This window comes from Lutjanus erythropterus, chromosome 16, assembly GCF_056507025.1.
Source record: "Lutjanus erythropterus isolate fLutEry1 chromosome 16, fLutEry1.hap2, whole genome shotgun sequence".
NCBI classification, from domain to species: domain Eukaryota; kingdom Metazoa; phylum Chordata; class Actinopteri; order Lutjaniformes; family Lutjanidae; genus Lutjanus; species Lutjanus erythropterus.
The window spans coordinates 17979273-17998501 of NC_139332.1; the positions used below are offsets into that span (position 1 = coordinate 17979273).

Consider the following 19229-nt stretch of genomic DNA (forward strand, 5'->3'; position numbering starts at 1 on the left):
ATGCTGAAAATTTACTGTTGAAAATAATCATTAACAGCACGAAATTACAACACTTAGGTGTGATATCACGGAGCTACTCGTGTTGTTTTGGATATAATGTGCTAATTGAGGGACAAGCACGTTCACAAAAACTGAAGGAGAGGAGAAAAATACCATGAAAGGCACATCGTAGATCCAGATTTATTCATTTGGTGACCCGTGGGCCAAATCCGGCCCTTAACAACCTCAATACAGCCTTTTACTCATTTATAAGTATGAAAAAATATTGTGATTTTACATGAATAACTTGCTAACCTTCTAGGTTTATAGGAGTTTACATGTTTATTATCATTTTTATCACAATTTCATTAGGAGGCTGACGAACGCAGTAATTAGTTATGTCTGTTATGTTGGTCTGTAAGCACAGAGACACTTGTTTTTTAGTACTTCTGTATATATTTCTTTTTGAAATGTGTAAACTAAAATCAAATCTATATTACATACATATATACAAATACACATATTAAATCGTTTACCTATTAAAAAGAAACAAAGTTGTATCTTAAAGTTAAAGGAACGAATCTGTTTTACGTCAGTCAGCACTTAAGTCAGTCAAGGTACCACATTGATTGAGGCTCCTGGATGTTGCAAAGAAAAAAAAAAACAATCCTCTAACTGGTTCAATCCTTGGCAGCAGTACTTTCAGCTTGGCCAAGTTCTGTGTGGCATGCCAATAAAGGTCATACAGTATCCTTGGCACAGCACTACTGACTACTACTGGTTGATTTTTCTATCCTGTCTCATGCTGTCTACACAAAGAGTAGTGATAAGAAGCAGTGAAGACTGTGGTAGTTCCAAGTTGGAAAAGAATGGAAAAACATTCATTAACCGTGTCCACAAAAAAGGGAATAATTCACAAAAAAGTGGGGTTTTTTTAAGATAAAAAAAACTTAAAAAGCCTTTATCATTGTGGCTACATGGTTAAAAACAAGTTCTTGTTCTGTGGTGGCTTCATTCAGGGGCGCCACCAGAAATCTTGGGCCCCCTGAAAGATTAGATAGATAATACTATTAAAATAATATTGATAGCCCTCAAAAGGCCCCCTGTCAGGCCCGGGCCCTTAGAATCGTCCTAACCTTCCCCCCCTGGCGGTGAACACTATTTTGTTCACTAACTGGTCTGCATGTTTAAAACAAGGTTAAATGAAAATAAGAAAATAAACAAATTCCACTCATTACACTGTCATAATCATGTAATGACACCTATCATGAACATGAAGGAGTCTTTATGAATGTTTATGACTACTGTCATTAAGTGTCATTTGGTCAATTATGTCATTTTTAATGCAAGACAGTGCATGGTACCACTTTATTTGAGGTAAAAGGGATTATTGTGACACCCTTACAAAAACATTTGATAGCATAATAAAACTTAATGACATCTTTATGGCATGTCCAAAATATACCACTTCACTTGAGGTCAAGGAAATATTCATAATATGATGTTAAAATATAGAATAATAGTGTCGAGTTGTCATAATGAAGGTATTTTTGTCTTGGTTAATGTCAAGTTGTTATAACAAAGACATTTTTGCCTTAGTTATTGCTAAGCTGTCACAACAAAGGCATTATTGTCTTAGTTAATATCATGTTGCTATATGACAGACATTATTGGCTCGTTAATGTCAAGTTATTCTAACAAAGACATGATTGTCTTGATTCATGTCAAGTTGTCATAAGTCCTTCATAGTCATGACAGGTGTCATGACATGGTTATGACACTGTAATGACAATCTTATGCAAATTCCTTCAAGTATTACCCAGATTGTTAATGAGCTACACGGTTGCACAGGGACAAGTATCTGCCAGGAATAACTTAATTTGGTTGGGCTCAGTTTCGAGGTCAAGTGTCACCAATTCACACTCTCATATCAAGACAGGCAGCGTTATGAGTGACAACAAGGTTAATGATGGTCAAATGGATGGAGGGCCTGAACAATTGTGAGAAACATTTGTGGCTAAGTGTACCTCATCATCACCTCACTGCCTCTGGGACCACCATCATCATCATCGTCATTATCATCGTCATCATCACATACAGTCGCCGCCATCATCAAGAGCTGCATCACCATCTAGTCTCTAACTAATCATGTCTGAGCCCGTGGCCAGATGAGATAGAGCTGCCTTTCCCTAAACTGTGTGTGTGTGTGTGTGTGTGTGTGTGTGTGTGTGTGTGTGTGTGTGTGTGTGCGCACGCGAGTGCGTGTGTGTGTCAGCTGCAGAGCCATAATGGAATCCTCAGGGCTGTGGATGAGAGAAGAGGAGGAGGAACATTGATGGATGTGTCTGGTCACTGATGGAGGGTGTCTCTGGTATGAAAGAGAGACACAGAGAGGGAGAAAGGTGGAAAGAGAGGAAGAGGCTGCATGAATGGAAGGTAGAAATGTGAGAAGCGTCAAGAGGCAAAGGAAGAAGGGAAACAGAAAAGAGGATAGACAGAATTGATACTTAAGTGTGTGTCTGAGTTCAAGAGATATCATAGTAACCACATCAAATATTACAATGGCTAAAGCCCCAAAACAAACACACATGCACATTTACACGTAGGGGTATTCACAGACACTCACAAGTACACACTAGTATGCATTAAAGGGATAGTCCAGATTGTTTAATGTGGGGTTATATGAAGTACTGATCAATAGTAAATGTATTAGCAATGTACTACTGTAGACAGGCTTAGCAGCAAAAGGTATTTTAGTTCATAAAAGGTCCAAAAATCAAAGTCATTTTAAGTGAACACTACATTTAGAATATTTTCACTGCTTTACCTTTCTGTTTGATAGATTTTTCTGATGACTATTACAAAAGTAAGACTGTCTCCAAACCAACCAAACTAAGAGAGATCAGTCATTTTAACTTGCAGAACACAGGAGATGCTGATCTACTGCTGCCTCGATCTGTTGTGTGACCAAAGTCACACAATAACACAAGCAAACTACCAGATCGTTACACCAGTAACTCTTGTGGTCTGTGAGGTAAAATTGATGATTTTGCCCATGAAGTTTGGTTGGTGTGCTGATAGCGACACCTGGCTTATACAAAGGCAGTGCGAAGGCAAAGTAGAGTAGTGAAAATATTCTAAATATAGAGTACACTTCAACTAATATTGATTTTTTTGGGGCTAAAATAGCTATTGTTTCTGACCCACTGCAGTACACTGTTCAGCTTCTATCTTGATACTCCTGTCTGTTTTTCCAAACTGGTGGCATGTCAGCTGGAAATACACTGACCACTGATAAGTAAATCATACAACCCCACATCAAATAATCTGAACTATCCCTTTAAGCTAAACCGCATTCTCTTGTTTGTGTGTGTGTGTGTGTGTGTGTGTTTCTGTGTGCATACATATAAGCTATATATTGTACAATACCCAGTGTCCACTCACAGGATACACTGGTTAAAGCCTTAGCTGTAACTGCGGGAACTCTTGACACCACTTTTCATTTGGAAGACTTCTAATTGGTCAATTGCATACCCCTCATGCTCAATCAGCTGTTGCCTAGCAACTGCAGTCGGGGGGAGCAGTAGGAGAGGAGCAGGGAGGGAAAAAAAAGGGCTGGGCAAAAAGTGAGAAGAGGAGAGCAAAAGAGAGGTGCGGGTGATGGTGGAGGTCGGGGGTAATTTAGTGTGTTTGTGCTTATTTTGTTAGAGAGAAAGAAAGATATACAGAGAGGTGAAAGGAGAAAGGGAGGGAGAGAGAAATCACACAGCACATTGAGATGGAGAGAAAGTAAAAGGAGGTAAATATTGCCACCCGATTCCATTTTCGACAGATTCACTTGAACAGGCTCAGCCATGCACAACCACATGTCCAATTTACCAGCTAGAGTGTCAACAAACAGTGCACCTCTGAAGCAGTCCTTAGAGCGCTTTGCTGCATGATTCACTGATAATGCTGTCAGCTTACACATGCTGTACACTGTTGTCCCTCACAAGACAAATAACCAGTGCGTTGCCAAAGCATGGCAAGACAGACTGGGTAAATATTCTCCACAAAAATGATGAAATCCTGTGTAAACCGAGACCTGAGATATCCAGGTTCCCCTCATCTATCTCTGCTAAAATAGCAGGAGACAGAAATCTAGACAAAACAGAACAAGAACATAACAAACATGGAAATGCTTTCAAACTTTTGGACAACATTAACATGGCAGGTTGTTGAACCACCGCAGAGGTAAAAATCACCGCCTGCAAGATAAGTGCAGCTAAATCTCACTTTAAACATAGAAACAGCGGAGGCAAGACTACCCTGGAGTGGATCTCAACTTTGATTAGGTAGATACTTGGCCTGGCATTAAAGATTCCTCTCATGATCCTGACCACCAGCAAATTCATTTTAACTATCTGTGTTGAACACCTTTACTTTCTTTGACACAATGTGTGGAAAACAGCCAGCTGCACAACAGTCTTGTAGAACTGTGCACAGGAAACAACCCACAGCTCAGCGTCAGCAAACTCAAGGGACCGATCGTTGATTTTTCGGAAAAAGGAGGCGAAGACACACACCCCTGTCTATATCAGTGGAGCTGAGGTGGAGCAGGTGAGCAGTTTTAAGTTCCTGGGGTATCACACATCTCCACCCTGGTTAAGAAAGCTCATAAAGAACTTTACAGCGGGAAATTAAAACTGCCCAACATCATTGGTAACCATCTTCTGAGCATCAGTGATATCAGGGAGGTGATGTATCTGCACAGGTTACTGAAAGACAACGCCCACCCCAGCCACAGCCTGTTCACTCTGCTGCCATCTGACAAAATTTAGAGATGCATCTGCTGTCGTACCACCAGACTACAGATCAGCTTCATCCCTCCGACTCCTACATTCATGCTCATCACTCCTTCACTTAAAATAGTTTGTTTTATTTTGATCTCTTCAGCCAAATGTTGTTTTTTTATGAGTAGCAAAGAGGGAACTACATCTAAATCTCACTAAACAACCCTGTTGTACAATGATAAGTAAACTGATCTTGTATCTTGTATTTCTGGAAGCGGGTGGCTCTTAAATTGCCTCAGCTGTTGTCTGTGATGGTGCCCACAACCATGTTTATCTTTCTCTTAGATGACTTGTCAACAAATAAAGATTATGTTAACTGGTTTAACTGCTTCTAAGAAAATTATCTTGACTCATTCTCTCCCCATCTGCCTTTGGATTCAGTCTAACTCAGACGTTCTACACCTGGAGCTCTCCACTGCTCATATCAATGATACCAGTGAATTTAAAATAAACACCTTGTGTACACTGGCTAATTCTGTGTACAAACTCTTGTATTACAAACATGTAGTGTTAGATACATAGGTGGGTAAATTGTCATTTATCCACCTTTGTTTTTCTACTCATTGATAGACAGAGACAGAGTTTACTTGGGTCTATCCCCCACTACGCCTCTGTTTACAATGTAAAAACACCCACAGGTTGCTCTGTTGTGTTACACAGCTTCTGGCACGATGAGATATTAATTTTAATTATTTTTAAACAGAATGTACTTGTTTTTTGTTTTTTTTGTTTTTTTCACACAGCTATATAGTTTTTACCTGTTGGAAAGAAAAAAGGCAAGAGGTGTGTGCCTGGCAACCGTAACATAATGCTCTAAACAACCATCATAAAAAGCTGAGTAAATACTATTTTGTATTTAAAAAGGTACGTAAATGGTGTTTAAATGCGTTAACCTCCCTCTTACAGCCCTGCTGCCACAGATCCCTTGTATATCCTTTTGTTTCTAAGTTGCATCTTATTTTGAATGATTATTTGCTTTTTCTCCTTTAGCTCTGTCTGTGCTGGTTTCGCTCTTCTACACAACACGTAACATTCAAGAAAACGTTGATAGCAGCAAAGGCTACATAAAAACACATTCAGCTTTAATTTTCCTCGCTTCATAATGCAGCACTCTTTATGTAGGTTGAGGTTTTTGTCCTGTCCAGGTGGAGTTAAGTCGTGACTCTCCGTGCTGGAACATGTAAAAATGGGCAAGACTATAAAAAGAAGTGGTTATTCCCAAGGTAATGCCTGTGACACACTTACTTAGGCAACCTTAAAGGACTTCAAAATAACAGGCCAACGTCAGAGGCACCATGCTGCTCATCGCCCACCACAAATGCAAGGTAGAACCACATGCACATGTCCAGGATGGGATATGAATAAACACGACTGCCAGAAACTCTGATATGGTTTTATGTCAGCAAGATGATCATTATAACTGAGCCTATTATAAATTCTTCCAGATAAGGACAGGGTTGGTAACAATGCAGCCACCTACAGCTGAACTGAGTGTCTTGCATTTACTACAACACTCGAATTTCATGCACTCTAATAATCCAGCACATGCAGCAACAAAACCTTACTATAACTGTACATACATACAAATCACCAAGAAAGCTCTATGAACCTTTCCCTTTTGTTCTCTCCCTCCTGTCCTTCTTCCCTCCAGAGGTGGTCGATGAGAAAAAGCCTAGGTGGGTGGTGGTTATCCCTTAATGACCCAGTTTACTTTGAAAAGGCATTGATCTCAGTCAGTGCTGTGCTCAGTGCTCACAAAGGAGCCTAAAAGTCCATCTTATCAGCATGTTAGCATGGCCATGTGCTGCATGGATAAGGCTGCAGATGACATTGTTCTTGGTTCCACAGAATAAATACTTCATGATTCTCCACTCTTGTCCTTCCACATCTTTGTCTCTGTCATCAGGAATATGATTACTCCTGGATAAACCTCTGTGTAATTCAATTCAGATCTTGCTTAATCCACCTAAATCTGAGATAAAATGTAAGAGATTGTCCTGAATTTCATTTTTATGTATTCTTTTCTACGGAATACAATCTATGTTTTATGTCCCACTTGAATATAATTTTGAGAATGGAGAGCAGATTGGATTAAACGAAATGTAAACAGGACTATCCTTTTCCACCTGCTCTCATGGAGCAGGCTGATAGTGAAACAGGAGCATCGTGTCCTTCAGATGGCATTCACACAATCAACAGTTGACTGCAGTGGAGAACCTGTGTGAGAGGGGAGGGGGAGCAACAACATCGTGGTCAGGTGAGTGTGTGTGTGTGTGTGTATGAGGGTGTATAGTATAGCTGCAACAGATCACAAGGGGAGGTCTGTATATTCAGGGAAAAAACTCTTCAAATCAGATATAATTTACATAACTATAACTATTTCCAAAGCACACCAAAGATGTTTATATATGTCAGTGTATTTTTCCTGTGGTTTTAACTGGTTTCAGTTAATTTCTGTAAAGCATAATTTCTGTAAAGCATAAACTTCAAGTTTAGAATCATCCCCTGATAGTCAAAGATTAAAATCATCAGTCAGAGATCCCTCAATCAACTAAGATTCTTCCAGTTGAGCATTTGTTTTCTTCCTTTGTCAGTCAGTGTGCATTAGAGTTAAAAGATAAAACAGATATAAACTAAATAAATAAAATTGTGTGCCACTCGTAGCACTGAGGAATATGATAGGCAGTTCATGAACATGCATTTAGGTAAAACTATCTGTCTGTCTGTCATCGATAAATATCGCTATTGTTTTATCACCCAGGCCTAACTGAACAGACATCAACTGAAACCAGTGGCTGCCAACTGTATAAGGCAGAATAACACTGGAGAAAAAAATATTTTTGTTTATCAGAATACTACAGTATACACAGAAAAATTGACAGCACTAATGTATGGTGCATAAAAGCTGTGGTGAAATTCCCACAAAAACATTGGAAATGTTCTCGGATATGATCTCAAGCATGTCTAAATGCATATCGTCTGGCTGCCCTCGACCCACATTAAATCTCAGAGGATCAGGACTCTCACTGTCGGCCACATTCATCTGTCTGACTATAGAGGAAGTTTGCTGGCACATGTCTCACTTCCTCTGGCCGCACTTCACCCTCCAAACGAGAATACAGCTGGGTGTCTATCCCTCCCTTTGAAGAGGTGATGTGGAATTGGAAAATTGACAGAGCAGGAGATGGTGAATTGAGAGGAAAAGGGATAGTGTGAGGAGAAGAACCGCCAGGATAAAGTAAAGAGAGAAAGAGAGAAGGAGAGGTGGAGAGAGGAAAGAAATGGAGGTAAAAGAAAAGGGAATGTTCCAGGTCAGCCTGAGTCTTGTCCACCGGTACTGCTGTCACAAGCTTGTTTTTCGATTTTCTCTGCTTTTTCAGCGCACTCCCAGGAGTGCGAGCGGGCCAAATGAGGGACAGCATGAGAGGAATAAAGCGAGGTGGGAGCAGGAGGTATGGAACAAGAAGGGGTATGCAAATAGAAAAGAGGCCGTAACACGATTCTGTTGGAGAAAAGTCTTACAACGGATAACAGGAGTGAAATGGATGGATGACAAAGTTGGAGAGCAAGAAAGAGTGACAGTTCCAAAGTAAGCAAATTGACACGGCGAGGAAAAGAAAACACAATAAATAAAAGAGAGGGGGACTGAATGTGAGAAAACCTTATACCTGAGGGAGCAGCAGAGTGTGTGATAGTATGTCTGTGAGAGGACTCTGGGAAAAATCACCAGAAGAAGTGAGAAGAAGAACCTGGACCGACAAGATGAGTGACAGACAGATCTCTCTTTTATCTAAATATAAATGACCCAATAGTCATGTATTATATTATCATTATTATATTATTATTTTCATTCCACTCTTGGTATTAACATGCTTGTGTTTCAAACTATAGCTGAATAGAACCTAAAGTCCAAACACACAGAAAGTGATTTGATGCATGTCAGTCAATGTGGCAGGCATCAGATTTTAAATGTCAACACCACAGAATCAGCAGGATTCTGGGAAAAAAGTTTCTATTTGTATTTGTTTAGTATTATTATTATTTATTTATTTAATTAAAAAACGTTTTCTGGGGGATAAACTTGACCTTTTTTCAGGTCCGTCTATATAATGACTAAATGGTGACCAATATTCCCATAGATATACAGTTATATCGTTTTAAATCTTGGTTATTAACAACAATACAACAGTTTGAGAATGTTTTGCACAACAGAGACAGTAAACTTCAATACCGACATATACCAAGGTGATGAAGAGGGAGAGAGAGAGTCCAGTGCAGTGAGGACACAGACACTGAACAGAGGAGACGAGTTTGTATAATGCAGATCTGTCTGTCTTTCATGGTAAACAGAGACTTGAGTCTGCGGTGTACTTCCCTGATAAACCTCGGAACAGGAGAGTTACATGGATTTATGATCAAAAGAGAGTTTTTATATTACGATGACACTTCTGTCCATATTCGCACACTCCCTCTCTCTCTCTGCTATGAGTCCTGGTTTTAGGTGGTGCTGCAGCCCCATCAGCATACACTTCTTGTCTCTCTGACTTTTTTTTATTCCTTTTAGATCTGTCCAAAAAGATACTGTACTGCTGTTGTCCTCATTTGATGCTCCAAAATCAAAACAAGGTTGGAGTAGGTGTGTCAAGGCAGTTTCACGCGTCTCATAGCACATTTGGTGTGTGCATTTACACCAAGCTCTACAAATAGTATGCAAAGTACATGCAGTTTAAATAATATGACAATGCTAATGGAGATAAACAAAAAAAAGGCAGGATTATTGTGATAAGTGATTTATAAAAGGTGGTGTGAAAATAAGATTACACAAAGACCACTTGATAGCAGGTTTCTGCTGTCAATGTCTGATGATATTATTAATAGAAATGAAAACAGATGCAAAAGCTGGCCTTCTCATCTGTTGCCTACAGCATATCTGTTGTCTAAAACAACTTTTCCCTTTTTTCATAAATCCTTTTAATAACAATGTGTTTATTCCATCCTATGACAATAGTCTGTGTAAATAGAACAGATGGTGTTTAACAGCCCATAAGTGAGAAAAATAGCAATGTCATTTCAGCTGTAATCTAAGGTTTACTTTAGAAGGATTTTTGTGCCGTAAGTAAAAAAAGATGGCAACATCTGAAAAGAAGATATATGTTAAGGCCATAATCTCTACATAATCTCATCGTCTGTCCTCCTCACCTCTGCCTGTCACTCTCTTTCCCTGCATCACTGCGTACACGTGTGGATGAAAGAGCCAGGAAAGCAGAGGGAAAATCTCTGTGAGAGCTCCTAAACGTCAGCATGAAAATATGCATGCATGAGTGCATACGTGTATACACACCTTTCTGCTCCAATCAGTCACTGATAATCAGCCCGGTGTGTGTTTTACTATATCGGTGTTTAAAATCTTCTCTGCATGTGTTGCCATCCTGAAGTGGGTTCCCTAACCTGCTATTTTTGTCTCATGGATCAACAGTGCCGCTCTCCGCGTTATGGATGTCAGAAACCATGGCCGTTGCCATGGTGATGCCACACTGCAATATTCTTTTTGCAGCCCGCCCGCCGATGCTTGCAGCAGCTTCCAAGCTGGGAAAAACGACAGAGGGAGGGAGGGGAGGCAAGAGGAGACAAGAGGACAGACTAGAGTAGAGGGGGTCTGCGGCAGGATCCACCAGAATGCTAATCATCCTTTCTCGACGGTTTGTCCTTCATTATGCAGGAGACAATGCCGAGGACAACAAGGGAGGGCGTTAATGTCTATGTAAACACACAGGCATATGAACAAAAACATACCACACGTGAGTTGGCAAATGCATTCCACACCTACGTACACAGGCTGAAACATATACACAAGGTCATACTCATGAACACACACATACACATCGTGCGACAAACGCCAAAAATGAACAATCACGCAGACACACTCACATGCTTCAACACACTAGTGTGCATCAACACTGCAACATGTGTCACAATTGCAGGGCTTAATCTGGTGGCAACCAGCAGTCTGCCCTGCTGCTGCTGCTGAAACATCCACGCCATTAACAAATGCTCAATTATTAACGAGCCACAAAATGGATCTAATTGCTCACTGCAGTCCAGCGTCTCCATCAGCATTCCCAGGACGTTCCTGGAGAAGCCAGAGTTATTCCTGCTCTCAGGGAGAAAAAAAGGAGCCGATATGCAGAATATACCCCGCTCTGTTAGAATTTAGGGGTCGCACCAAAGTAAAGAATCAGAGAGGAAGTGTAATTACAATCTTGGCCAAGTCGCCTTTAATCTTATCAACACTTTTTTATTGAATTCAGCATATAAAGTTCTGTTTTATGTACAGTACACAGTGAAGTGCAGATTTAAAGAGGTTGGGGACAAAGTCAAGGTTACAAGTCATTTCTGTTGAAGGCATATCATCTGCATACTGTAATTAAAAAGAGACTCAGGGGTCACTCCATTCTCATTTTAGAGACTCAAAGACTTAACTCCTTGTATGATCTCTGGCCCTTCTTTGCTTTTATTTGGGAGGGTATTAAATCAGTCATGTTTTATGAAGCATTCCACTAGGATCTATTGTCAGCCTCTTCACAGTTTCATCTCCTTGCTAACGCTAATAAAGGATGCAAAGGGGGATGCCCTAGTTTTGCTAATGGTAGCTCATTAAGCTTAGCTTGCTGGATTCAGAGCAGTGGGTTTACCCCTGGTGATGCAGAATATTGACTTTGTCCACATTTCCACTGGGTAAATCTTGGTTCTACAGCATGAGCAGATCATTTTGCCCAAAATCTCAACAATAGCCACTTATCCACTTACAATATTTAGATGTACCTGTACCTGTACCACCACAGGGCATAGATAAAAGTGCGTGCAGTTCAGTATACTACAGTATATTTCTCTTCCAAACACACAAACACTGATTATTCCTGAGTGTCTTCCCACTTTTGAAGTCAAAAAGCAACTACAGCACCATTCCTGTAAACAACGTGTGAGTACCCTTGTCGTTTCTGAGCCAATAAGGAAACCCTCTTGTGTGATGGTTCAAACAACAAATGCGGTGGACTACCAAGCACTGTGACAGTTCAATAACACCACATTGTCATACTGCACACCCTAGGGTGCAGCAGGTACATACAGCACTGTGAACCCAAGGTCAATGTTATTCCCAATCCCCCATAGTGGGGGGAAGGAAATGCAAGGCAGGGAGATTCTAACAAAGACAGAGAGAGACGGAAAGAAAAAAAAAAATGAAAAAGACAACAGAGAGAAGGAAGACACAGGGGAGGGATGGCCAAGCATGATGTGAGAGCTCACAGGAAACTGGGTAACTAATGGTCCTTCTCCTTGTGCCAATTACTGTTAGTCAGTCGGAGCTGCTACTCACTGGCTCCTGAGCCCTATGGAGACCATCCACATAATCCCATTCCCCAGCCCTACGTGGGTGTTTGTGACCAAAAATAGCACCACGTCAAAAAAAAACAAGGGGCTACGTTTGTTGGGTGCATGTTGTTACTGGTAGAAGATGAAATATGATCTTGTAAGTACAGTTTGAATAAATTGTTGCTTCGCCTTTTGGCAGAGGTCAATCCAGGCTCAAGTTTTTTGTCCATAAGACCCTGTGTGTTTTCTGTGTGCAGGGCCTTCAGTCCATACAGGCTTCAACTAAAGATTATTTTCACTGTCAATTAATTGATTAGTTATTTGGTCTTTTGTCAGAAAATGGTGAAGAATTTCAATCACTATTTCCCAAAGCCCAAGATAATATATTATTCTTGTAGATAGAGTTCCTTGTCATAGCAGGAGAAGCATGTTGCGATCAATCTCATGGCCCCACGGACCACCACTGTTGTTTTTAGAACAAAAAAAAACAACAACTTTTTTTTCTCACTCCAGGTAGATCATAAATCCTTGAATATCACATGACCCATTGAAACATGTTGAGAAATAAGTTTATAGTTCTTTTTATCCAGAAAAACTGCAGCTCCCCTGTTTACATGTATTTGTTTATAGGTCAGTCTTGATGCTGAAGAGACAGAGCAACAAGCCAAAGGTGTCAGTGCGCTGTCTACGTGTAATATGTCTATAATTACAACTTCCTCCAGTGTCACTATGTTTGTTGTTGTCATAAACTTTTCACTCTCCTTCTTCTTTTGGGTAAATTTTGACTGGAGCGCTCTAGTTGATGTATTGCTGGAAGTATGTGGGCAGAGACAATTACATCATTTTAAACATTTTCATACATAGAGGGGCTTAAATGAGCCTTAAGGAAGTCATGTTATTTGACGCAATAACAATCTCAGTCTGGACAAGGCTTAACAGTGTCTTTATTACCATAAAAAACTGTTTGTCCATATTGTGCTCTCATTTTTTCTTTGCCTCGTATTTGGGTTGCCTTCTGGTTTCTGGTCCCACCTGACAAGCCTGGAGGCCCCGGGCGCAGAGGAGCTCCAAGCTGCCTGTCCCCCAGCTGAGCCCCAAGGGTCCGCTGCTGCTGGTGCTGGAAATCTGGCAGGCTGGCCAGGCATGTGGAGTCTCTGCCTCAGCCCAGGCATGCAGATCCACGACCCCAGGGGGGATGCAGACTCCTACACTGAGTCGTTAATATATTCACAACACTCCCCTGGCCGGGGGCTTAGAGTCTGAAAATACTCCACGAGGACCCGACTGCACACACTGACAACATTCACAAATGAATATGTTAAGCAAGGCTTTGCTACACCCTTTAGGCAGGCTTAAATATATAAGTGGCTATCATCACAAAGGAAATACGGCTTTGTCTAGAGTTGTACAAATGTGCTAAGTATACCTTCAGAGTATGCCAAAAGGAGCACAAGAATGTAAATAAGTCTGGCAAGATATCATGCATCTCTACACTAGTTTATCTTCAGAGATCTCCCGCAGGAATCATCTCATCAAGGACTAAGACAGAAAAAAAATACAAATTTAGAAGGCTGACCTGCTCCCAGTGCTCTTAGATAAGCCTTCACAAGATTTTCATTCAACTGAAGACATGAAGAAGTCAAAACTGGATGCAAGACGGCGTCAGCCACCCTTCCATCCCCCGCAGGACCTTGGCAACAAGCAAGCCAACAGCATGAAAATCCAATCAATACGATCAAAAGAAGTCTCCATAAAAATCCACCACGAGACCTTGCCTTTTACTGCAGTGACCTTCTGATAAACTTTGTTTGAGCAGAAGGGTCAATAAGGATTCAACCAATGCCATTAATTTGACGAGTGGTCCTGTGGCCTACGTACAGAAGTATAGGGGGCTTGAAAGTCAACTCATTAGGAAAAAAATCCACTTAGCAGTATCCATGTCCTGTGGTCTTCAAAGACCGATGATGCAATCGCAGCGACGGAGGAATAATTGCTCCTGCATGTCTGTTGTTAGCAGCAACAGTAAACATAATCTCTCCTGTTCTGTTATTTGTCAGCACATAAAGGGAATAATATATAGCAATGTAAAATATTTTTTTAATGATGTTGTTTTTACTTCACACACTCAATAACATGGATGTCTCCAGTTCGCATAAAAGCAAAACCTACCAAAGACCTTCAATGTGACATCAGATGACACGTTATTATACAACAGTTAGTTCCGAACGAGGAGTTTGATTGGACAAGAGGCTTTCCATGAGTGTTGGTATAACGTGTAACTGTACTGTGACTGTTAATTACATGTATCACTACGATTTACAGGTGTTCTAATAACTGTTACATTAGAGACCACAGATTGGATGAAAAGGGGGTATCTTGTAGAGTAATGATTCAGGGTTTATTGCAGTGGCATCACTGTCACATACTATTTAATCTGACGAAGTACAAGGAGGACAAGGACAGGGTTCTGACAGATTTTGATCCATTAATCACGGGAAATACCAGCAGTGACGTGCACACATGTTACCATGGTTACAAAAATGATTTGCATAAATACATAAATGGTTTATAAAGATCAACAATACAATTCATAGATTTCAAGATCAGCAGATGGATTTATTAGCAGCTGAGTTAAAATTATGCTAAAAATACAATCTCCTATCATAAAAGCAAATAAACTGCATCAGAGTTTTCAGGCAGTCTCAAAAAATTAAACGTGATTATCTTTGGCACTCGGTGTGCAGACTCGTGTCTACGATCGAATCACAGCTTTGCTGATATTTAGTACAACGGCACTCCCTGTCGTGAGATATTGCTTTATTGTCTGTCTTCTCTTGAATTTTTCTCACCACTCTAGCGTTTTTGTTTCACACAGAAAAGAAAGACATTTATCGATACATTCAGATGTAAAGAACCACGGCTGCAGTGCACTTCATTACTGACAATTCAGAGTGACACACAGATACAATACCTGTTCCAGATGTACAGTATCCCTCACTGCACCAGCTCTATAGCCCATTTCACCATTACACCATATTAGCTGCCCTCAGCCTAATGTGAGCCCATCTTTTTGTGTAACAAGTTAATAGATTGAGGAATGAATGAGTGCCACAGCCTCTTATGTTTAACCAGTGGAACACTGAACCATCTATTTAACGGCATGAGCTGATTTTCTCAAAGCTATTTTAATATATGCAGCTCAAAATCTTCCTGACTCAAATGTTTAACCCACCGTCTTTAAGCAGTCTGCTGGATACACCAGTGTTAAGCCGTACAGCAAGACAGATGTACCAAAAACTGAAGCCACACTACAATTTTTTTCTTCAGAAATATGGGGGGAAAAAAAGTCAAGCTGCCACTTTTACTAAAGAGATTAAATCCTCACAGAAAATAAATATGCAGCTGTGCTTTGCTGCTCCCCAGTCTGCATTCCCTTAATACTACTGACAGTTATGTGCTAACATGTCATGCCTAACCCAAAAACACACTTCACACACCATCAACCTCTAATGCCAGAGCTACAGTATGTTCATTTTAGCCAATTGGGCGCACAGCTAGACTAATCCTGAACCAATCTCAGAGAATATGAGTCTACTCTAACCAATCAGAGCAAAGCAGAGTTCATTTCTACTCAACACCACGCCACCTCTCCAGCAAGGAGAAAGTGATGCCAAGTGCCTCTTTTCCAACGGACCTTGCCAATGTCTCACATCCAAGCTGGCAAATGTCCGGCCATGGGATGAGCACAGGAGGCAGCGATGGCTCACATCCTGACCCAAAAATAACAAGCACAACAAAGACGCTCGCCCTACAGCCCAAGGCGGACATTTTGTTTGCCTAAACTCCAAACACACAGGCTTTTTTTTTTTTTTTTTTTTTTTTTCTTAGCAAGAATCTGTGTCACTGGGAATCTCCCAGCTGGGGCCGATCATGTTACATCAACATAAACAAAACTCCAATCAAGCGCATGTTTAGCCAAGATGTGAAGAAAAAACATCAAAATGCACACTGACCTCCAAGCTGTACTCTTCCACAGTCCTTTTAAGTGGGTCCACAATCTGCCAGCAAATAAGGATGCATAAGTCGATTAGCAGCATCCCTCCAACGATAATCAACAGTTTCTGGTCCTTTATGATCTGGAGGGGAAAAGAAGATGAGACGCTTGTATTAGGCCAATAGCACACACCTGCTAATGTTATGTAATAGTATGTGTCTGGAGAGCCATTTCAAACAACATTTCTTATTGACCACTGTAATTATGTGATTCTCATCCCATCTCAGGACCTGGAGCCCTGCTGGTTTCATTCTAACCATCTAATCAGGGACTGATTACAATGCATTTAGCTGCAATTAACCACCCACTGAGATAGGAAACCAGCCAAAGTGTAGGTCCAAAAGACCAAGACCTGGTTCAGACATTCTTTCACACTGTGGGACACGTAATATATTTAAGAGATTGTATCGCACGGGCCCAGTACTTAATGAAGAAAACTTGTAGTTTTGATCTGTCTTAAATTTGATGAACAAAAGAATGAAGTCCAAATACTAACTTAGTATCTCAAAATAAAGACTTGCTATCTTAAAATAATGACTTATTTATTAAAAATATGACTTGGTAATCTTAAAACAATGACTTAGCATGTCAACATAAAGGTGTAGTATCTTAGATTAACGATTTAGTAAGTCTCTACAACTCAGGGAAAGGATTGTTATCACATACAGTGATTAAATTCGTCTCTGTGTCTCTGTCCTTGTAGCTCACTTGGCAGAGCATGTCTCTTTCCCTTTCTGTCTCTCTCTCTCTGCCCTTTCCTGTTTACATTTGGCTGTAATATCAAATAAGAGCACATACGGCCAAAATAATAATATTTAAATTTGAGGTCCAGTATTTACCGTGGTGAAGTTAGTTTTAAGTTGAATATTTGACACAGTGTCTTACTTGAATATTTTAGTTTAATTCAAGACACATCTGTCAACAGAGAAGATCTTGGTATGGCGTGTGCATATGGACACAGTTCATACCAACAGCTTAAAGATACAATAGAAACATAATGGCAACAATGTGTCTCTCTGCTCATTATCATCATGTGATTGAAGACACTATAAGTTCATCTCATCAGTGTACCAGGCAGGATGTGTTAGGACTCCTGGGCACTGAGGCCTCTCAGGTTAACCACATGTCAGGCCCAATACATATGAGACACTTATTAAAGTTATTAAAACTTGTGTTTACGAATGTACAATTCTATGCAACCAACAGGCCACGATTTTGTTGCCTTGTGGTTGGAGAACATGGAAAAAAAAATCCACCAAACAAGCGCCAACGCTGTCAACCACAAAAAGCTCCTCTTTTGTACCATGAACTTTAGAGGGATGAAAGCCATGACCTGTTTGTGATCTTTATTTATAATAGCGTTTGACTGGCTGGAACGGCAGATCAAAGGAAAGGTCAGGGAACACAGGCCGGGCTGTGTTTGGAGAGTATCACATAGCCCAGATGCAGCGCAGTGGTCTCGCACGGGTCTCCATCCGCTGGTGGGCTCAGGATGAGATACATGAGGGGATTGTTTTTTGATCTGCTGGCTTTTGATGGTGTTGGCACTGAACAAATACGGGCAAGGCAAGGCGAGGGACATTTCTTGTACAAATACAGCGAGGTATCAGTGCGGTTTAGAGGAAGGCAGAAGCACAGCAGGTAAAATGGCTGCTTCAAAGCCAACGGGGAAAAAATTACGCAAAGATGGAAAACAGTGAAAATACCTTCATATTAATGAAATAAATTCTGGCAGATAAAAGTAATATGCCACAGCAGCCTGAGTTTCAGGCTTGATTCCAGCCTGGCCCTTTGCTGCATGTTATCCCATGTCTCTTCCCCCCTTCCCTGTCTCTCTTCCGCTGTCCCCTTCTAATAAAGGCAAACGTCCCCCCAAAAATGTGCAAGATGTGTGATATTTTCGGGAAATTACAAAAAACAACTCTACACCGCCATCTGTTCAACTGTGATATGTTCTTCTGCCAACTGAGGCTGCTAGACAAACTACATAATGACTCTAAATTACCTGAAGTGTTATGTACTGTTTACCTTCCCCCAGTATTGTTGGCACTCTGACATCTCAGTTGGGCTCTAGTGTCTATGTGTCTACCGACGAATTTGATTGAGAAAAAGACGAAATAACTGAAAACGCTGAATAAGCACATCACCCTGAAATACATATATACATATAGACAGAGAAATAAATATGTGTTTATATTCTTTATAACTAATCGAGCTTCAATGGGTACGAGACATGGCTCAAAACTCCAACCGGTTGTACAATAAATTAAAAACAATCTATGTTTATTTACTGTGCAGTGTCAGCCAACAAGAGCACTTTTTGCCGCCTTGTAACCAGTGAAGTTGGAATTTCTAATCTGAATGATTTCATTCAGATTAAAGAATTATTGTCCAAATAAACTATCTACATATATGTATGCATAATATAATTTGTGTTTGTTTAACTTTGCTGCATGAGTGTTTTTGTGCATGTGTGTCCAGCAATATGTCCCTTAGGAGTACTCTGTAAATTACAGAGATAGGCAGACTGACAACTAGCTGCTACAGGGGCCTGGGGGTGAGGGGTTGTGTAAGAGGGGATTTTTTTTTGTGTGTGTATGTTTATCTGTGTCTGTGGTGTGTGTTTGTGTGTGTTTGGAGGAGGAGGACATTGACTGACAGCCCCCCACACACACAAACACACGCTCACGCACAAACTGTGTCTGGCACTGAGCTATTTAAGAAGTGAAGGAGTGCCGGCCGTAGCCCACCGAGTGGAACCCTTATCGAACACACCCCTGATTTACAATCTGTGCTCTCCCCAGTGTACAGGGAGGAAAAAAGATGGCGAGAAGGCTGGAGGGAAGGAGTGAGGGATGCAGTTCCAGCCCCACTGTTTGAAGAAAAGATGGCTAACACTTGTGCTTGTCCCTCCCCTGACAGCCGTTGACAGAGATTTCAGGGCACCAACAGCAACTATCACTCTGCTGAAGCCAATGCACCTGCACTCAATC

The 19229-nt window shown here is 40.8% G+C and overlaps 1 protein-coding gene across 1 annotated transcript in view; it reads right to left on the reverse strand.

The window, feature by feature from the left end:
- Positions 1-19229, reverse strand: part of gabbr2 (gamma-aminobutyric acid (GABA) B receptor, 2) — a 230227-nt gene that overhangs the window by 47184 nt on the left and 163814 nt on the right. Inside the window, exon 13 of the mRNA XM_084739199.1 lies at positions 16196-16318. Coding sequence (XP_084595325.1) covers positions 16196-16318 — 123 coding nt within the window. The remainder of the gene's footprint in view (positions 1-16195; positions 16319-19229) is intronic.